This window comes from Barbus barbus (genome assembly GCF_936440315.1).
Source record: "Barbus barbus genome assembly, chromosome: 29".
In the NCBI taxonomy this organism is placed as follows: domain Eukaryota; kingdom Metazoa; phylum Chordata; class Actinopteri; order Cypriniformes; family Cyprinidae; genus Barbus; species Barbus barbus.
The window spans coordinates 25122879-25141146 of NC_136757.1; the positions used below are offsets into that span (position 1 = coordinate 25122879).

The 18268-nt window shown below is 33.8% G+C and overlaps 1 protein-coding gene across 1 annotated transcript in view; it reads right to left on the reverse strand.

Moving 5' to 3' along the window:
* Nucleotides 1-3931: 3931 nt before the first annotated feature.
* LOC306848990 (A-type voltage-gated potassium channel KCND1-like) overlaps nt 3932-18268 on the reverse strand; it is a 78251-nt gene continuing 63914 nt past the window's right edge. Inside the window, exons 3-6 of the mRNA XM_079383793.1 lie at nt 17760-17843; nt 7501-7593; nt 7163-7401; nt 3932-5693 (exon numbers count right to left, since the gene is read on the reverse strand). Coding sequence (XP_079239919.1) covers nt 5489-5693; nt 7163-7401; nt 7501-7593; nt 17760-17843 — 621 coding nt within the window. The 3' untranslated portion in view covers nt 3932-5488. The remainder of the gene's footprint in view (nt 5694-7162; nt 7402-7500; nt 7594-17759; nt 17844-18268) is intronic.

The following is an 18268-nucleotide window of genomic DNA, read 5'->3' on the forward strand; positions in this document are numbered from 1 at the left end:
GATTAAAAATAGTTATTTTCATGCATAAAATTAATAACATACAATAAACATACATAAAAATAATAACAAAAATACACCAACACATTAATAAGGAGACTGTTTTACAGCTAATTTGTTTGTTAATTTATACAGCATTGTGTCCAAAACAAAGGTTATTCAAATAACTAAAGCATTTTTATGGCAGTTTAGTTGTAAAAAAAACATTCTCATCAGTAAGCACATTTTAATGATTATCTTTGGCAAGTTTTACTGGCTATAGATTAATTGGTCCGCGAGATTTTTTTTCGAAAAAGTAACCGGTCCGTGGTGTAAAAAAGGTTGGAGATCCCTGGTGTAGTGTACTTGATTTCCTCTAAATAAAGTTACAATGTTAAAATGTTAAAACAAGGGATAGTTATATTATTTCTTGGTGACTAATTGGCCATTGTTTCACATTGATTATGCCATAGATGGTCATATTTATTCATTTGTTTATTTATTTTTGGTTCCTTTGATACACAAGATGCTGTTTTGAACATCTTAAATCAAGCTGGAGAACATCATTATCATCACGTTTTAAATAATATCAGCTTCATCTGCCTTCACATACTAATTACTTTTCCTCTTTTCATTCAAATATATATATATATTTATTTTTTTTGACAATATAAATTAATTACTGATACATAATGTCAAATGTTGCACTGAATTACAAAATAATGCAAAGTATAAGCATTTTCATTAGCTCTCTCAGATTACTTTAGGTCCCACATTAAACACACATACAGTGGGGATCGAAAGTTTGGGAACCCCTTGCAGAATCTGTGAAAATGTGGATAATTTTACCAAAATAAGAGAGATCATACAAAATGCATGTTATTTTTTATTTAGTACTGTCCCGAGTAAGATATTTTCCATAAAAGATGTTTACATATAGTCCACAAGACAAAAAAATAGCTGAAATTATTAAAATAACCACATTCAAAAGTTTGGGAACCCTTGGTTCTTAATACTGTGTGTGGCTACCTGGATGATCTACCTGGATGATCTTTGTTCTGAACAGTTCAACTGAGCACCGTTCTTCAGAAAAATCCTCCAGGTCCTGCAAAATATGCAAAAGATGCTGGAAACCTGAAGATTCTGCAGGACCTGGAGGATTTTTCTGAAGAACAGTGCTCAGTTGAACTGTTCAGAACAAACAAGGGACTCATGAACAACCATCACAAAACAAAAAAACATTTTCACAGATTCTGCAAGGGGTTCCCAAACTTTCGCATGCCACTGTATGGCCAATAAATTAATTCCATCTAATGCCCAATTAACAGCAGAATGGAACACAATGCATGTAAACAGGGTCAGAATATGGAATTTGTTTTAATTATTAAATACAGTTTCACTTGCCTTGAATAGCTGAAATTTGCAAATACAGGAGCAGGAACCACATGATCGCAGAGAGGAGGATGGAGGAAAGGGACAGGGCAAATGTTGTACCTGCTTTTAAGGGCTCTGTGATGTTAAATCTTTTTTTTTTTTTTTCAACATCCTGTTCACTTTCTTCACCTAAGACCCTTCATCTGCTTTTAACTTGATAAAAATTAGCTTTGTGTTTAATTTAAGCAAATATTTATGGATAATCTTGTCCTCTCTGCAATCTCTCATTCATGACCAGATTTAAGGTGAGACACTACGGGCAAAAAAAAAATTTTTTCACACACCTGTCAATTTTGAGATTTTGGCTTTCCATTTTATTTTATTTTTTTCAGACTAGTAGAAAGAAAACATCCAAAATACAGTTTTAAGTGTTTATTTCATAGCACTTGATCTATATGCATTTGTGAAATTCAGTTATAATACATAGCCTACGTAAACCAAACATTACAGTTTCATTCCTATCTGTATCCAATTTTTGCAGAGGGTTTGTTCATACATAATATTCCTGATTTTATACAACATTTTATTCCTAATATATATATATATATATATATATATATATATATATATATATATATATATATATATATATATATATATATATATATATATAAATTACTTATTTATTATTAATAATATTGTTATTATTTTCCTGGTTGTTGACAGTATTTTCTGATTTATGTGATAAAAAGTGATAAAAAGAGATATCCAAAATACCCTTTGTAGAAACATTTAATAAGTCCGCAAAATGAAACATGAATTTTGAACCTGGCTTCATTCAACGTTCAGATTTTTGTTTTAGAAATGTATACAATCATTACATCTTTCATTAGATAAATCCTCATTTGCATATCTAAACATAACATTTCAGAAAACTTGTAATACTAAAAATGTTAAATGTAATTCTTAATGATCAGAATCAGAATCAGCTGGGGAAGTATATTTATTAGTTAGGCTACTTATCCTATTAACCTGGGGTGTCTCGCCTTAAAAATGCATAATTGGCACTGGTTCTCATTTGTACAAGTTTACATACGTGTGGATAATTAATGACAAATTTTAATTTTGGGTGAACTTCATGAGGTTAAGCGCTGCAATTACCACATCTGCAGCTAAAGGTCAGTGTTGCGCAAACATTTCAAGCCCATCCGAATCATTCATAGCACACGTACGAAACATGAAGAAACCCAATGATTATTTTGTACTATTTTAGTGTATTTATATTCTTGCAAGCAGTCAAGAAGCAAAAACGTGAGAGAGGAAAGATATACAGAGAGACTCAGAGATGTGGCTTCTCTCTGCTGTGGGTTGTTCTTGTTCATTAAGATGAAACGATAATTAGTTATCTTAAACGTTTCTCAACATTTCGAGGGAAAAGATAATATTGTGACATAAAACTTAAAGAGATATTCACCCCAAAATGAACATTCTGTCGTCATGTAGCCTAAAGTGGTCAAAACATGTTCTTCTTTCTGCGGAAGATGTTTTGAAAAACGTTTATCTTCCCACTACATTCAATACACGAATCAGGTAAATGATACCATTTTCAATTCAGAACGGCCATATTTGTGGAAAAAAAAAAAAGTCTAGTATAGTTTGCATCAATAGCATTTCAACATTCCTATCGTAAAACAGTCAAATACTAAATGTTTTACTACTTTCATCAAAACCGAAGAGTCTGTGAACAGTAAACCCCGCCTACTTTGATTTGATTGGTCATCTCAATCAGGCAGACCAGCCTAAAATGTAACTTTTAAACCATTTATGGTTTAATTTCGGACTATCCAAACACATTTTGGATAGTCCATTGTGGGGACTATCATTTGTTCAGTTTAAATCCTGCTTCTGCGAAGTCATGTTGATCTGCCTCCATTTTTGAGTGCAATGCCTACATCTCAAAATCCAGTAAACAACTGATGCAAAGAACCAAGTCCACACCCTTCATTTGTCTTTTCCAGTAATGCATTACACTCGGATGCACATCACAACACAGAAGATAGGCTACTTAAGTTTCATCATAGCTTTAAAGTCAAAAAACACCTTCCATTTCCTGATATTTCATTCATTAATTCCTAGAAGATAACCCTACATGTTTTTAGCATTCTATGATTCCTCTCTGAAATATCACATTTTAGAAGTTAAATGGGTTTTAAATGCCATTTCATGTTGACTTAACAGTAAATCATTGGCTGCAGAGTGGGTAATTACGCTCAGCTAAATTATTGTGATTTAATGGAAAATTCTCACATTATGCAAATTGATAGCCAATTACACAGTGCTCCCTCAGGAGAAAACCAGAAAACAATTAGCCATGAAACTTTTAAGTGAACATCTGAACCGTCGCGTTGAAGATTAGCACTAGAAAATATCAGATGGTGTCAGCAAATCTGAAGAAAACACCATAAACCGTTGACATTCGGACATTTTTGGGGCCACTGTTGATACTCAATAATGACACATTTCAAACTAACTGATGCGTATGTTTAGATGTGATTGAGAGCCGACACACACCATGTTTTCTGAGTTCTGTTCACTTTATTTGTGGAATAGACTTTACACCTCTGTGCTTTTGATATCTAACTCTTTAATCTCCTACCGGGAGCCGTTTCATCCAACACCCCCTGTCAAAATTGAGCAGATGCCTGACCAATTATTAAATACACCACTTCACACTGCTTTATTAAGCTGGAGAGAGAGAGAGAGAGAGAGAGAGAACCAAAACGAACGTAAAAATAACTTAGGAACAATGCTTGTAAACAGAGTAACAAATATATTTTCATCACAGTCAAGTGCAAATTTGCATTCCTCCTTTTTTGTACTAATTTCCATATATAATTTTCTCTTTCGCTTCTGTTCTGTAGTAAAAAATAATTACACTATTATTGCCTGTCTCATTGCTGCTTATGATTTTTAAATAAACATTAACAGATGAGCTTTAAAACAAATTAGAGAAATGCCTCACTGGAACGTTACATAGCCGTGTTCGATGCATAAGCTATTGTATAAAAATAGCAAGCTAAGTTTTAAAGGTTACACTTAATTACCAAGCCAAATGAAAAATAAGTTGAAGTGACTCTAATTACTGCAGTAAAACTCAATGACAGTGGTAAACGCCCTCCATTCGCTTTAAAATGCTATAGAAACTTTTCATTTTCCCATGGGAGAAAACACATAAAAATACCTACAACGGTATCCATGCATATCTGTGATCAAATAACTCAAGTCCTTCCCAGTCACCCATCACACACACACTCACGCGCACACTCACTCATTGCCGACCTCAGATTTTTGCAAAGAACATGCCTGAATGTTTTTTTTTTTAATGATTATCGTTCTTTTTTCCTAATGTGCACATCTGGTGCAACATGTTTGATCATTAATACTCCGTCTTTTTTCATCAATGTCAAGAAAGAAAACATGAAATGAAACGGAGGTAAAAGAAGTACCATGCAAAAGTATGTGAGAGTAGCATGTTGGCGGCTCCATTCTCTGCCATGGTATCTACTATACAACAACATGCATGATTGAGTCAGAAATCTCCTCATTTTTTTTTTTTGTGGGGTTTTGAAGATGCATGTGATCTAAAGAGGTATGATACAAATATTGATACATATACACCATCTCCTTTATCTCGGCCGTTGTATTTTTCCCTGCAAAGATCTATGGGTTTGATATATCGATGTACTTTACGATAATTTCCACCTTTTATAATCTCTCCTGCAACTGTATTACGCAGTGGACGCATAGGCATAATTCCTGCTTGTTGAAACATTGCATATCTTTAAAAGTAAAAGGCCTTCTGTGCCACTACAACTGCTGATTATCGTAAAATGCGGTTAGAGTTCATCTTTTAAATCTCCCCCAAACGCGTACAGTCAGTCTTGCGTCAATTGTCCAGGGTCACAAAAAGCATGTCAGCTCATGTGAGTCCACGTCAAATTGTCGATTTTTGGAATGAAGCAGATTCGTTAAGAGATGCACTTTGTCTTTTCTGTGGCGTTTGAGATCTTTCCTGGGAGAAGCCTCCATCACTTCCTTTCCGTTGTGCAGTTGGGGGATGCTTGTGTGCTTGTGGCGGTTATAAGGAGGAGATCTTCACTGTCTCATGGGTGAAGCAAGTAGAGCGAGAGTTGCGTAAGATTCCGGGAAAGGCAGGAGAGGGCGGCAGACTCTCATCAGGGGTGTTGGCGGGTGGGGTGGGTATACTGATTATAGCCGCTGTGAAATCCCGGTCCTCACAGTTTAGCTTCAGGTCTTCTGTCCGGGCGTTGAGACTGGAGCGGCTGTTTGGATGCATGCACATACACACACACACACACACACACACACACACACATACAATTCAATTCAGTTCAATTCAGCTTTATTAGCATGACTGTGTAACACAATGTTTCCAAAGTGTTAACATATATATATATATAACAACAATAAATAACAACATAAATAATTATAAATAAAATCCATCTAAATAAATGAAAAGATAAAGTAAGTCAGTTTCAAGTTAATCATGTTTAACATCTAACACACATACATTCACAAGAAAAAAAAGTTATAGTTTAGATGGAATATAGATGGGATATAGTTACAGAACTTATTGTTCAACCACAATTTTTGCTGTAGTCATTTACATGAAAATTTTAAAATTATATTAGTCTAACATGCTTTACTCATCAGTGTATCTTTTTTTTAATATATTGTTAATTGTGTATCAAATATAGCCAACTTCATTATTATATTAATTGTGTTCTATGACAAAAAAGAAAAGAAAAAATATGAGAATAATTTACCATCTTTACAAGTTTTAGAAATCTTAAGAAAAATGTCCAGAAATATTATTAATGCCATAAGAAAGGGATTAACTGTTTTGTATTAAAACATGAATTTAAAACAAATCTCATATTTATTACTGTACGAATAAATATGGAAATAAAATATTTATTTTAAATTAAAAAATATATAATATATAATTTAAAATATATAATTATGAAATATAAAAAATTTAATATGTTACATATAAATTATTATATATTCAATTATTACGCATTTATATAATTTCCCTCAAATTATATATATAATATAATTATATATAATTTTTACTAATTTATAATTGTGTGTATTATACATTTTATGAAATAATTACATATTTCAAATTATAATGATTTCTAATTATAAATTATTACAATCATAATCATTATAATAATTATTTAATTAGGTTTAATTTATTATATAATATTAATTTATATAATATTTAAATTATATATACTGATTACATGTAAAGTAACAATTGTAGGTATACATTATGGCAGTATTAGTAAAAAATATATATTTTGTCGAGATTGGATAAAAGCGTCTGCTAAATGACTATAATATGCTAAATATGTAAATGTAAGATTAATAGGAAAAAATTTAATCATGATATAATTATGAATTAGTAAACAATTAAATTATATATACAATTTGATTTTTATTATTTCATAATATAAATGATTATATATTTATTCCATAATTATGCATTTATATAATTCACTATTACATTATATAAAGGATAAATGACTATAAATTATTGTAAGTATAAATTATTGTAGCATTAGCAAAAAAAATTGTCTGGACTGGTTAATTTCTAAATTCTATGTTCTATTACAGTAATGAGAACTTTTTTCTAATTGTAATAATGCAAAATTCATAATGGCTCTAATAATACTTTTCCTTTTCTTTATGTGAATAAATGATCAGGGTCTGTGTGATGTCGTACCTTTGGGGTCCAGCAAAGGTTTTGTGCACTTGCAGAGTGTCCAGCTCCTGTACGCTGCCCCGGCTGACGGATACGGTGGAGTTGGCGAGGCGGATGGCTCTTCTCTTAGCCCTGCGGGGGCAGCAGGACGTCGACATCCCCTGCTGGCTGGAGATGGAAGTGCTGCGGCTGGTGCGATAGCCCACCGACTCAGTCATACACATCTCACTGAACGTCAGCTCGTCTGTGAACTCATGGCTCTGTTGGAAATACAGGAGGAAATGCTTCGTTTAGGATATTCTGAACAAGAAATGTGTCATAATTTGTGTCCAGTAACAGACTGAGGTGTAGCTACTTACTGTTGTCTTTTCTAGACAATGCAGCAGGTGATGGTGTTGGTGCTCAAAGGCAGATCTGTTCTTCAGACACAGTGCGTTGCCACCGTCTCGATCCTGAGAGATAAAAACACCACAAGAGTTTATTTAAGACGATCCATAAAAACCATGCCTTTAGATACCTGCAACTCACCTTAAAACATCAATCTAAAGTGGACACAATTCTATTTAAAGCGACCACGACTATTTACAGCCTTCAGAGGATGTTAACATCAGCATGACTTCAGGTTTATTTTTGTTAAAGAACAAAAGTTCACAAAAAAATTTGTTCACTGTCATCTCCAATGTATGGCTGGATATATATATATATATATATATATATATATATATATATATATATATATATATATATTTAAATATATATATATATATATATATATATATAAACCTACAGAAATATTGCTATCAATTAATTCCACAAAACAATTTTGTCCTCAGAGCAAAGTTCAACCTTTTGGTTAAAATTTGGCCTTATTATTATGAACTATTGTTATTGTTATTATGGACTCTTATGGGAATTAGTCATAACTCCCAGTGTGGTCAACTTTTACCCAAATAATTAAAATAAATAAAATGTACTACTGTATTTTCTATAATAATAATAATAATAAATTCTGTATAAATATAAATGTTCAAAAGATGTTTCAATATATATATATAGAGAGAGAGGGAGTGAGAAAGAGAGAAAATACACTATTTTATTTATTTACATACTAAAGGCAAGTATTATAATAAGAATTAATAATAAATGGTTAAAATAATGTATAATTTTTATTAATCAGTTATACTTACCATAGCAACTGGCAGTGGCACATAATAATATTAATGCATTATGATGATCATTTTTATTCATATTAATCCTGTACTTCATATACATATATTTAAAATTATAGTCTTATTGTATTCTATTTAAATATGTATTTTAATATAAGTTCAAAGGAACATTTATTTGACAGAAAGGTTTAGTAATATTCTAAGTGGATTTACTGTCTTTTTATCTGTAAATTTCCAATTTGAGTGTTTTTTTAAGTAGATGTGAAACAACCACACAATATCATTGAGAAAAAAAGTTTCATTTTTCTATAACTACAGTAAAGAACAAACAGACCAAATATGTACATGAAAGACTGCTAAATATGATCCAAAACAATCAGCAATGTAGTGAGTAGGCAGTGACCATGTTGTCTCACTTTGGCATGCTGGGAGATTCAAATTCTGTTCTTGCCAAACTTGTTGCTATGATACATTTTAGAATGTGAGCTGCTGTTCTGTGTACTTTTATCCCATAATTACTGGAAAAACACATTACTGAACTGCTTTGAACACTACACTGGCTCACTGAGGGTTAAAAGTGTCATTGCCCTCATGTCACCTTTGATTTGACCTTGCTTCACCACACAACTACCTCTCGAGACAGACTGCTGTCCCTGATGCCATGCGCACGTATCCAGTAACCTCTTTAACCTCTGGTTGTAAAACGATCACACACGAGGATGTCGTGTCCTGAAGAACAAGTCTCTCAAGAAAACATCTCTCTTTTATGCCTCCCGATACCATCTGCCCCCCGAGCTCTTTGTAGCTCAAGTCAAGGTGGTTTATCGCCATTCCGTCTAGATGCAGCCCATCGGAGGCCTTTAAAGCAGCCGATCTTATCGAGAAAACAGAGGACGGGCCGTTCGGCATGGCTCTGACAGCCAGGAAGGAGCAAGGACGGCTCTGTCCGCCACGATGAAAATGCCACGTCAGCCGAAACCAAGGATGACTGAGGGATTTGGGGCAGATAAGATCACCAATAACTGGACCTAAGCACAATTAGGTTTGTTTTTGCTAAACTAAAAGTCCCAAGTAGATTGGCATGATGCAGCTAAGCCGGTGAAAACATTCAAGAAAGGACGTGAGTGGGAGCAAACAGCAATTCCTGTTCTCAGATGGAAAAACTTAAATGTCTCAATCCTTTTGTGGCCCAACAGAACTGAGACAACCAGGAACATAATAGAAAGCATTTCACTCCCATATAATTCAACACGGGAACTACATTTAAAAATGGCCCAAAGCGCAAGTGTGTGAGCAAACAAATTCTACAGAGCTGTTTCAATAAAGGATCCACTACGTTATCAAAAATGCGATACGTCCTTCGGTGCGGCATGAAATGAGAAAATTAAACAATCTCAATTTGTCTTAATCTATTTCCTGTTTGACCGAGGAACCTAAAGTGAATTTCTCTGCCACCCAATCGTAGGTACGCCAGCAATAAATCCCAAATAAATACATTTCAGTCAAATCCACAGACAGCAATACTCTCTTCACGAACACTCCATCAGGAGAAGAGATTTGCCTCCCTGCAGAGGAACCTCAGAGGGTATTAAACCATCAATCACTGACAATTCCATTGTTAAAAAAGCGCTGATAGGGACGTCACATTAACGACACAATTTTCTCAGTGGAGACAAGAGATACAGCCATTAGATGACAGAACTACCCGTGATTAGCATCTACGCAGGCTGTACCGAAGAAAAAACTATGCATCAAAATGATGCAGGATTCTAAAAGCTCCAAGGTTAGATAAGATCAAGAACTCTAGCAGGTCACTGGCGTTTGTAAATCATAACACAAACTTTTAAAAAAGACGCTTTTAATGATGATGACAATGTTGGATTTTTTTCTTGGTGGCTTGGTTGCTCATAAGTGGTTGGTTAGCAGTTTAAGTCTGATGAGTTACCTAAGGATTAAGTTTAATACTTTTTACTATTTTTATAATAATAATGTATTACTATTATTATTAAAGAAAATATTATACTATATTTAGTGGTGCTTACTAATGCAAGTACAATTATGATTAATAAAAATACTAAAAATAATCATAATAAATTGTAATTATCATTATTATTTCAGAATAATATACAGCATTATATTTAGTGGTGATTACTAAGGCAAGTATAATTTACTTAAAATAATTAAATGATTACTATTATTATTATTATTATTATTATTGTTATATTTTATTAATAATTTTATTTTAATTATTGTTAATAATAATAATAATTATTATTATTATTATTATTATTATTATTAAGAACAACCAAATAAAATACTGTATTTTGCATGAAGAGTTATTTTGATCTATAATTTTATTTTTAAATTCCTTTGAACAATTCAGTCAATACGTTATTATTCTTAATATTCTTATTATTGTTATTCTACTATCACTATATCAATAAGCTATTCATAATTTTTCTCTACCTCACATTGCTGCTATTTAAATACCCTGTACAACTTTTTTGCACATTCTTTTGCACATTCCTCTTTATTACTATTTAAGTCAACAACATACTGACCTGCACATTTATATTTATATTTATATTTTTTATCTTTTCTTTTCTTTTATTTTTTCTACTTTTCTTTTTCTTAATATTTGTATATTATATAATTGCACTGTCCTTGGAGCGGACCAGACTTACATTTTACTGCTGGTTATACTCTGTATAATTGTGTATGTGACAAATAAAAATCTTGAATCTTGAATTACTAAACTAAGGCAATACTAAGCTTACTAAGGGCCTTAGTAAGCTTAGTATTGCCTTAGTTTAGCAATAACAATGCCTTAGTCTAAGGCAATTATAATTTATAAGAGGTAAATTATACATAAATCACATAAACATTTCCTATGTTTATGAGGGACAGCTGAAGGACAGCTTCATACATCAGGCTATCAGGAAGCTGAACTCCCTCCCGTCCTTGCCCCCCCTCCCCTCTTTTACCCCATACAACACTGAACTGTGATACTACAACCCCCCCAGCTCCCCACATCCCCAGGACCTTCCACCCCCACCCCCCACCCACTTAAAAACTGTGACCAGCACCTGTCACTTGTGCAGCATTGGACTGATCACTACCTCATCCAGCATTGACTGCAAACTACCTCTTGGATAGTCTGATAAAAAGACTGCTCTGTTGTCACTTTAACAGACTGATAAGCTCTTCTTGCACTACACATATATCTGCACAGTTTTATTTAACTGGTTTGCACTCTATATATTCTGCCATGTGCCTTATGCCACTTTATCTATCTCTTTCTTTATTTTTCTACAATGTCCTCATTTGTATATCTGTATAGTTGTATGTATATATATTTAAACTGTATTTATTTGTATTTGAACGTCTACTGTCAGTGTTTAATGTTAACTGTATGTGTCAAGGGTCTGAGAGTAACACAATTTCAATTCTCTGTATGTATGTGCCATACATGTGGAAGAATTGACAATAAAGCAGACTTGAACTTGAACTTGAACTAATGACCTCATCAAAGGTCAAGACTCGCACAGACTCTTGAGTGCTGAATAACATTGTGCAGAGACAAAAGTAAGACCTAAGTAGAAATTCAAAGCCAGAACAGGCTGAAGAGTTGAAAAAAAAGCCTTCACCTGGTTTATAAATAGCACTGCAGGCCTGTTAGTAATGGGTTTATAGATCCATGCTGAAAAAAATACCCCCTCACTCGGGGATTGTACATATTGGATTATTGTGGGTTTCACAACCTGAGAAGATTCCGGAGAACTCTACCTGCCGCATTAGTAAAGACATGAATTGAATCTCTCTCTCACTTTGAATACAGCTACTTTTCCTGCGTGGTGAAGATGAATTTCAGCAGTGGGATAAGGTGTGTTGATGGAATAGAGCTCTGCTTTAATCCCTGCAGTTATGATCTGATAAACTGACAGGTCACGAGTCTATGGCAGATACGATTTCAAGACCGACACACCACAACACACTTAAAAAAATCCTGCTTTCAAGAAACAGAAGAACATAAAACAAGTTATCTAGCTTGGTTATCTGACAGCAGTGGTGAACATTCACTTTCATTATATGGAAAATAAGTTTGGACAATCATATAAGAAATAAAGTCACACATTTGGAACAAGTTGAGGGATAGTAAATAATGACAGAACTTTTTTTTTTTTTGGTGAACTATCCCTTTAAACTACTTTAAACTACCTTTAAATAAATTGATTATGAATAGGTGTTAAGTAAGTAAAATAGTACTTTTTATGTTAAACCAGAAACCAGCCTAACAACACCCTAGCAACAACCCAGAACACCTTAGCAACCACCCACAACAATTTAGCATCATGCTGGCATGATCAACCACCCTATTTTCTTCAGAAAGCATAATCATCAGGTTTGCTTTTATTCTTTCTTAGTCTTTAAGTAACTTTCAATTTATGTTAAACAAATTAGAAAATCCATACGCTGCTATTTACACTGTATATCTTAATTTTCCGCCCTTAACCGTGAAGTAGACTCTATATTCAGAATGTATTACAAGAGCAACACGATCAACGACAAGCACAGTAAACACACCCCGGAGCAAGAGGAACTGCAACGAGTGCAATAATTACATAAAACCACAGAGAGACACAGATATTTAAACAGGTTTGTTTTCCCTGGGATGGCAATTATCGCAGAATAATGATAACCAGGGCTTCCTCATAAAGGCAGTGATTGGAAAAGGGCAAGAGATTGTTTCTATTGGAATAAACATTCTACTTAATAACACTTAATGCAGAGGAGAAAATGCTATTTGAGAATTTTAAGGGGACAGTTCACCCCAAAATGAAAATTCTACCGTCATTTACTCACACTCACGTCATTATAAACCTGTAAGACGTTTCTTTTGTGGAACATAAATGAAGACATTTTGAAGAATGTTGGTAACTACAGAGTTTCAGTTTTCATTGACTTCCACTGTAAAATACTATGGAATGGGAATTAAATTTGTTTGGTTACCAACATTCTTCAAAATATCATGATTTTTGTTCAACAGAAGAAAGAAATTCATACAGGAACACAAAAGAAGATATTTTGAGGAATGTTGGTAACCAAACAGTTCCCATTGACTTTCATTGTATGGACAAAAAATGCAATGGAAGTCAATGGGAACCGAAAATGTTTAGTTAACATTCTTCAAAATATTATTTTTTTGTCTTCAGCAGAATATAGTCTTTTGTATTCAGGAGAAGAAAGAAATGCATACAGGAACTCATAAGGCGACATTATGAAGAATGTTCATAACAAAATAGTTGACGCCAAAGGGAACCAAAACTGTTTGATTATCAACATTCTTCAAAATATCCTCTTCTGTATTTAGCAGAAGAAAAAAATTATAATTTAAAATAGACACAAAATAAGATATTCTCAAGAATGTTGGTAACTAAACAGTTTCGGTTGCCATTATTTAAAGTATTTTTTGTCCATGGAAGTCAATGGGAACCAAAACTGTTTGGCTATTGACATTCTTCAAAATAACTTCTTGTGTGTTCAGCAGAAGAAAATAAATGCATACATGAACACAAAAGAAGATATTTTGCAGAATGTTGGTAACAGTTTTGGTTAACTGTATGCAGTGCCAATCCTAGACTTCTGGGGGCCCTACGCAAAACGGGAGTTTGCGATGAAAGAATGAATGAAATGCATTTATCCGTATTTCACTCTGTTTCGAATTGCGCTCACGGAAAGCTCTTGAGAAACAGTATCTCTTCCACGGCTTGGTACGCTTTCAACGTTTTTTTTAGTCTCGAGAAAGAGACTGTACAACATTCACGTTACATGATTTTACTGATTTTTACGTAGAGAGGGTGACAACGCACCGCATTAAAAGAAATGATCATTCATGTTTTTATAACTGTTGGCCAAATTCAAAAACGAAACAAAAATTAAAACATCTTTGAGAGCAAGGGGGTCCCCTGGTGTCGGGGGCCCTACGCAGCTTGCGTATTCTGCGTATAGGGAGGATTGGCTGTGACTGTATGGAAGTCAATGTGAACTGAAACAGTTATCCAACTTTCTTCAAAATTAATTCCTTTTGTGTTCAGCAGAAGAAAGTCAAAGTTCTCTCAATGACATGAGGGTGGGTAACTGATGACAGAATTTTCATTTTCTCGTAGCGTACCCACATGCTGGAAGGAGAAAGAAAACCTGTTGAAATACTTTATAAACTGCTGAATCATTCTGTGATAAATGACTTCATGAGGTAAAGCGCCTCATAAAACGACCCAGGAAGGAGAACCAGGTCAAAACTACATTTTCCTAGATCTCCAATTCTTACAGGCCTACAGATGGTGTAGTTACGGCATCTATCAGCAGGAGGCTAACCGAACCATGCTAACCTGAACCTGACCCCTTGAAAAAAAAGCCACCCGGGGGTTTTTACCAAGATGAGCGTCAAGTGAACTGACTCGCCTTAAAGGGTCTCTGTAATTACTGCCGTGCATCCCACCTGTCTGGCATCACCTGCCTTCCATTCCCTGTTGTTAATTGCTATTTCCTCACAGCAAGGACGTGGCGCCCAGGGCATGGCCCTCAAACGTTTGGCTGACTCTGAATGTCAGCGGCCATATGAAAAAGCTGTTATTACAAGGCACTTGTGGGACTGACGCATTCTCAGAGGCCAAATGACTGACCTTTACACATACTGTAACACTGTTTGATGAGACCAGAAAGACCGTATGATCGTTAATATCGCAGAAATCTGTTCTGTGCTTAGCAGCACGCTGGCAGCCGAATAATATACTGTACTTTTTACGAGCTGGTATGCTACGCTTTAATGACCCTTCATGTCATGCTGTGAATATGAATACTTTGATGCTGAAGCTGAGATTCTCGTTGCTGGGTTCCACTGTGATTTAATGTGTTGTATTAAACGTTTATAGTTTTATGCTTTTAAAAGCTGAGAAATTAGATTTCTGTTGCAGTTCTGAGCAGTGAAAGTTTGGCATTATTAATGGACGAAGACATTTTGATTCATATTTTAAAGATGGCAGACCTTTGGCAATTTTTAAACAGAATGAAAATAAATTTACCCTCATGCTTTTCCAAACCTGTATGATTTGGGGTGTAAATTACTTTGGACCCCATTCACTTTCGTTGTATTGATGATATATATATATATATATATATATATATATATATATATATATATATATATATATACATACATACATACATACATATACATACATACATACACACATATATATTATTATATATATATTTTGTGTTCCACAGAAAGAAAGTCATTCAAGTTTGAATCAACATGAGGGTGAGTTAACACACTATCTAAAATCTGTGAATTTAGATTTCTTAAGCAGTTCTGTTGCATTCTATTTAATTTTTTAATTGTGGCAATGTGATCTCTGGCAAATTTTAAAGAGACTGTTCTAAGAGAATGCAGTCTCTAAGAGACTGGTTCTCCTTCATTTTTCTGTAGAACACACAAAACAGAGCAAAAAATAAATAAATTAAAGTGTGGAAATTTGGAGTGCATCAACACTGGACCACATTGACTTTCATTATATGGACGAAAAAACATTTTTCAAAATATCCTCTTTTGTGTTCCACAGAAAGTCAGAATTGTCATCTTCGGGTGAATTGGTGAAAATGTAAGTATTCAAGACAAAAAAACTTCAACTTGGCCAGTAATGAAAATTAATTTACGCTAATGCTATTCCAAACCTGTATGACAATTTTTTTTTTTTTTTAAGAACTTTGGGTCACAAAACCACACACACACACACAAATCTTCATGTGTCACAGAAAGAAAGAAAGTCTTTTAGATCAACATGAGGGTGAGTAAATAATGACAAAATGATCATCTTCAGGTGAACTGTTCCTTTGAGTATCTATTAAGCTAAATGTACATATTTAAGATGTAAACTTCACCAGCTTGGCCAGTAATGTGCATGAATTGTTGTGAGATTTATCATTCTTAAATTTGCTGTCAAGGCGAGATGCTCCTGTTAGCCTCTAAACAGAAAACCATCATATTATGGAAGATCCAATATCAAACATTTCTGCAGGAGAATCATTGCAGCATCTATTACACTCTTTGTACGCAGACGCAATACTAACTGTAGTTGAGAGAACACTTAACGATTCCTTTTCAACAATACGATTTCCCAGAATAAACACAAATATCACTGTCTATTTCTCCCTAGACTCATACAGTCAGATGTTTAATGTCTGTGCTAAAAGATTCCCCTTATGTTACAAAGCTCTTTGTATCTTTTAAAGATTTTATGTCAGGCAAACATTGTCAAATCCTCGACTAGTTTTTCTTGGATGTGCTCAGTGAGGCAGACTGGGAGATTGACACAGACTGTTGTTCTTCAGATCATTTCAATATATAGTTCACAGCTAAATCAAAGTTCTGTCATCATTTACTCACCCTCATATTGTACCAAACTTGTATGACTTTCTTACAAGGAACATAAAAAGAGACATTCAGAATAATTTTAACTAGAAATGGGTGCTTGCGAGCTCCCAAAAGGACAAAAAGCATCATAAAAGTAATCCACATGATTTGTGTGCTATAATTAAAGTCTTCTCAACTTATAGGATAACCAGAACAGACTGAAACTTTATTCAATCTTTGTCTATTTAACAAGCTTGCTTTGATGAAATCACGCACAACAGACTTTTTTTCTCTTTTTTTTTTAGATTTTAGGGCATGTACATTATACATGTACAAAAGTTTGGAGTGAGTAGGATCTTTTAAAAATGAAATGAATTGTTTTATTCAGCAAGAACGCATTAATCAAAAGTGACATTTAGAATGTTACAAAAGATTTATGTTTCAAATAAATGCTCTTTTGAACTTTCCATTCATCAAAAATATCAAGCATCACAACTGTGATCAACAATAATTATAATAATAATAAATGTTTCTTGAGCATCAAATCCACATATTAGAATGATTTCTGAAGGATCATGTGACACTGAAGACCGGAGTAATGATGCTGAAAATTCAGGTTGGCATCACAGAAAAAAATTTGATTTTAAAAATACATTCAAATAGAAAAGAGTTATTTTAAATCGTAATAATATTTTACAATATTGCTGTTATTTTACTGTATTTTTGATCAAATAAATGCAGCATAACAGAGCATTTGCAAACTTTCAGAAGCATTAAAAAATCTTACAGATGCAAGCTTTTGAATGATAGCGTACATGAATTCTGCATACACACAAATGAGATTTAAGAAGTTGAAATGACTTCATTTTTACGGGTAGCATGGACTACTTTTACTGTGTTTTGGCCTCTTTGGAGCATGTCAGCTCCTGATCACTGCTGTCCTCAAAATGTCCTCTTATTTTGAAGCAAGATAGTCATACCGGTCTGGTGAGTACATGGTCACATTGTTTAAAGACTACTCATGAAAAAATCTCACCTGAAATCCTCCTTCTTCTTTGAATTGTAGGAAGGCATTGGTGGTTCCCTTCTTGGCCAAGCGAATCCTGGCAAGTCGAACTTTCTGTAAAACAGAAGAGAATTTATCTGAATCGATCCTGTCAGCATTTGTTTTACACACAACTGCAGCGACAGTAGTAATGATGCCAGTGAGACTGTTAAGTCACATCATGGTTTGTTTAATGCTATTTATTGGCCTTTTGGCTACTTAACTGCAAAGACAGCAGAGAGAAAGGATACTTAAATGCAGAGTTAACCCCAAAATGAAAATTCTGTTATAATTTACTCATCATCAAGTTGTTCCACCTGTATGAGTTTCTTTCCTCTTTCAAGCACAAAAGATGATATTTTGAAGAATGTTGGTAACCAAACAGTTTATGGTATCTTTTGACTTCCATAGTAAAAACGTCAATGGCTACCATTAACTATATGGTTATCAACATTCTTCAAAATATATTTTCTGTTCAGTAGAAGAAACAAACTACTACA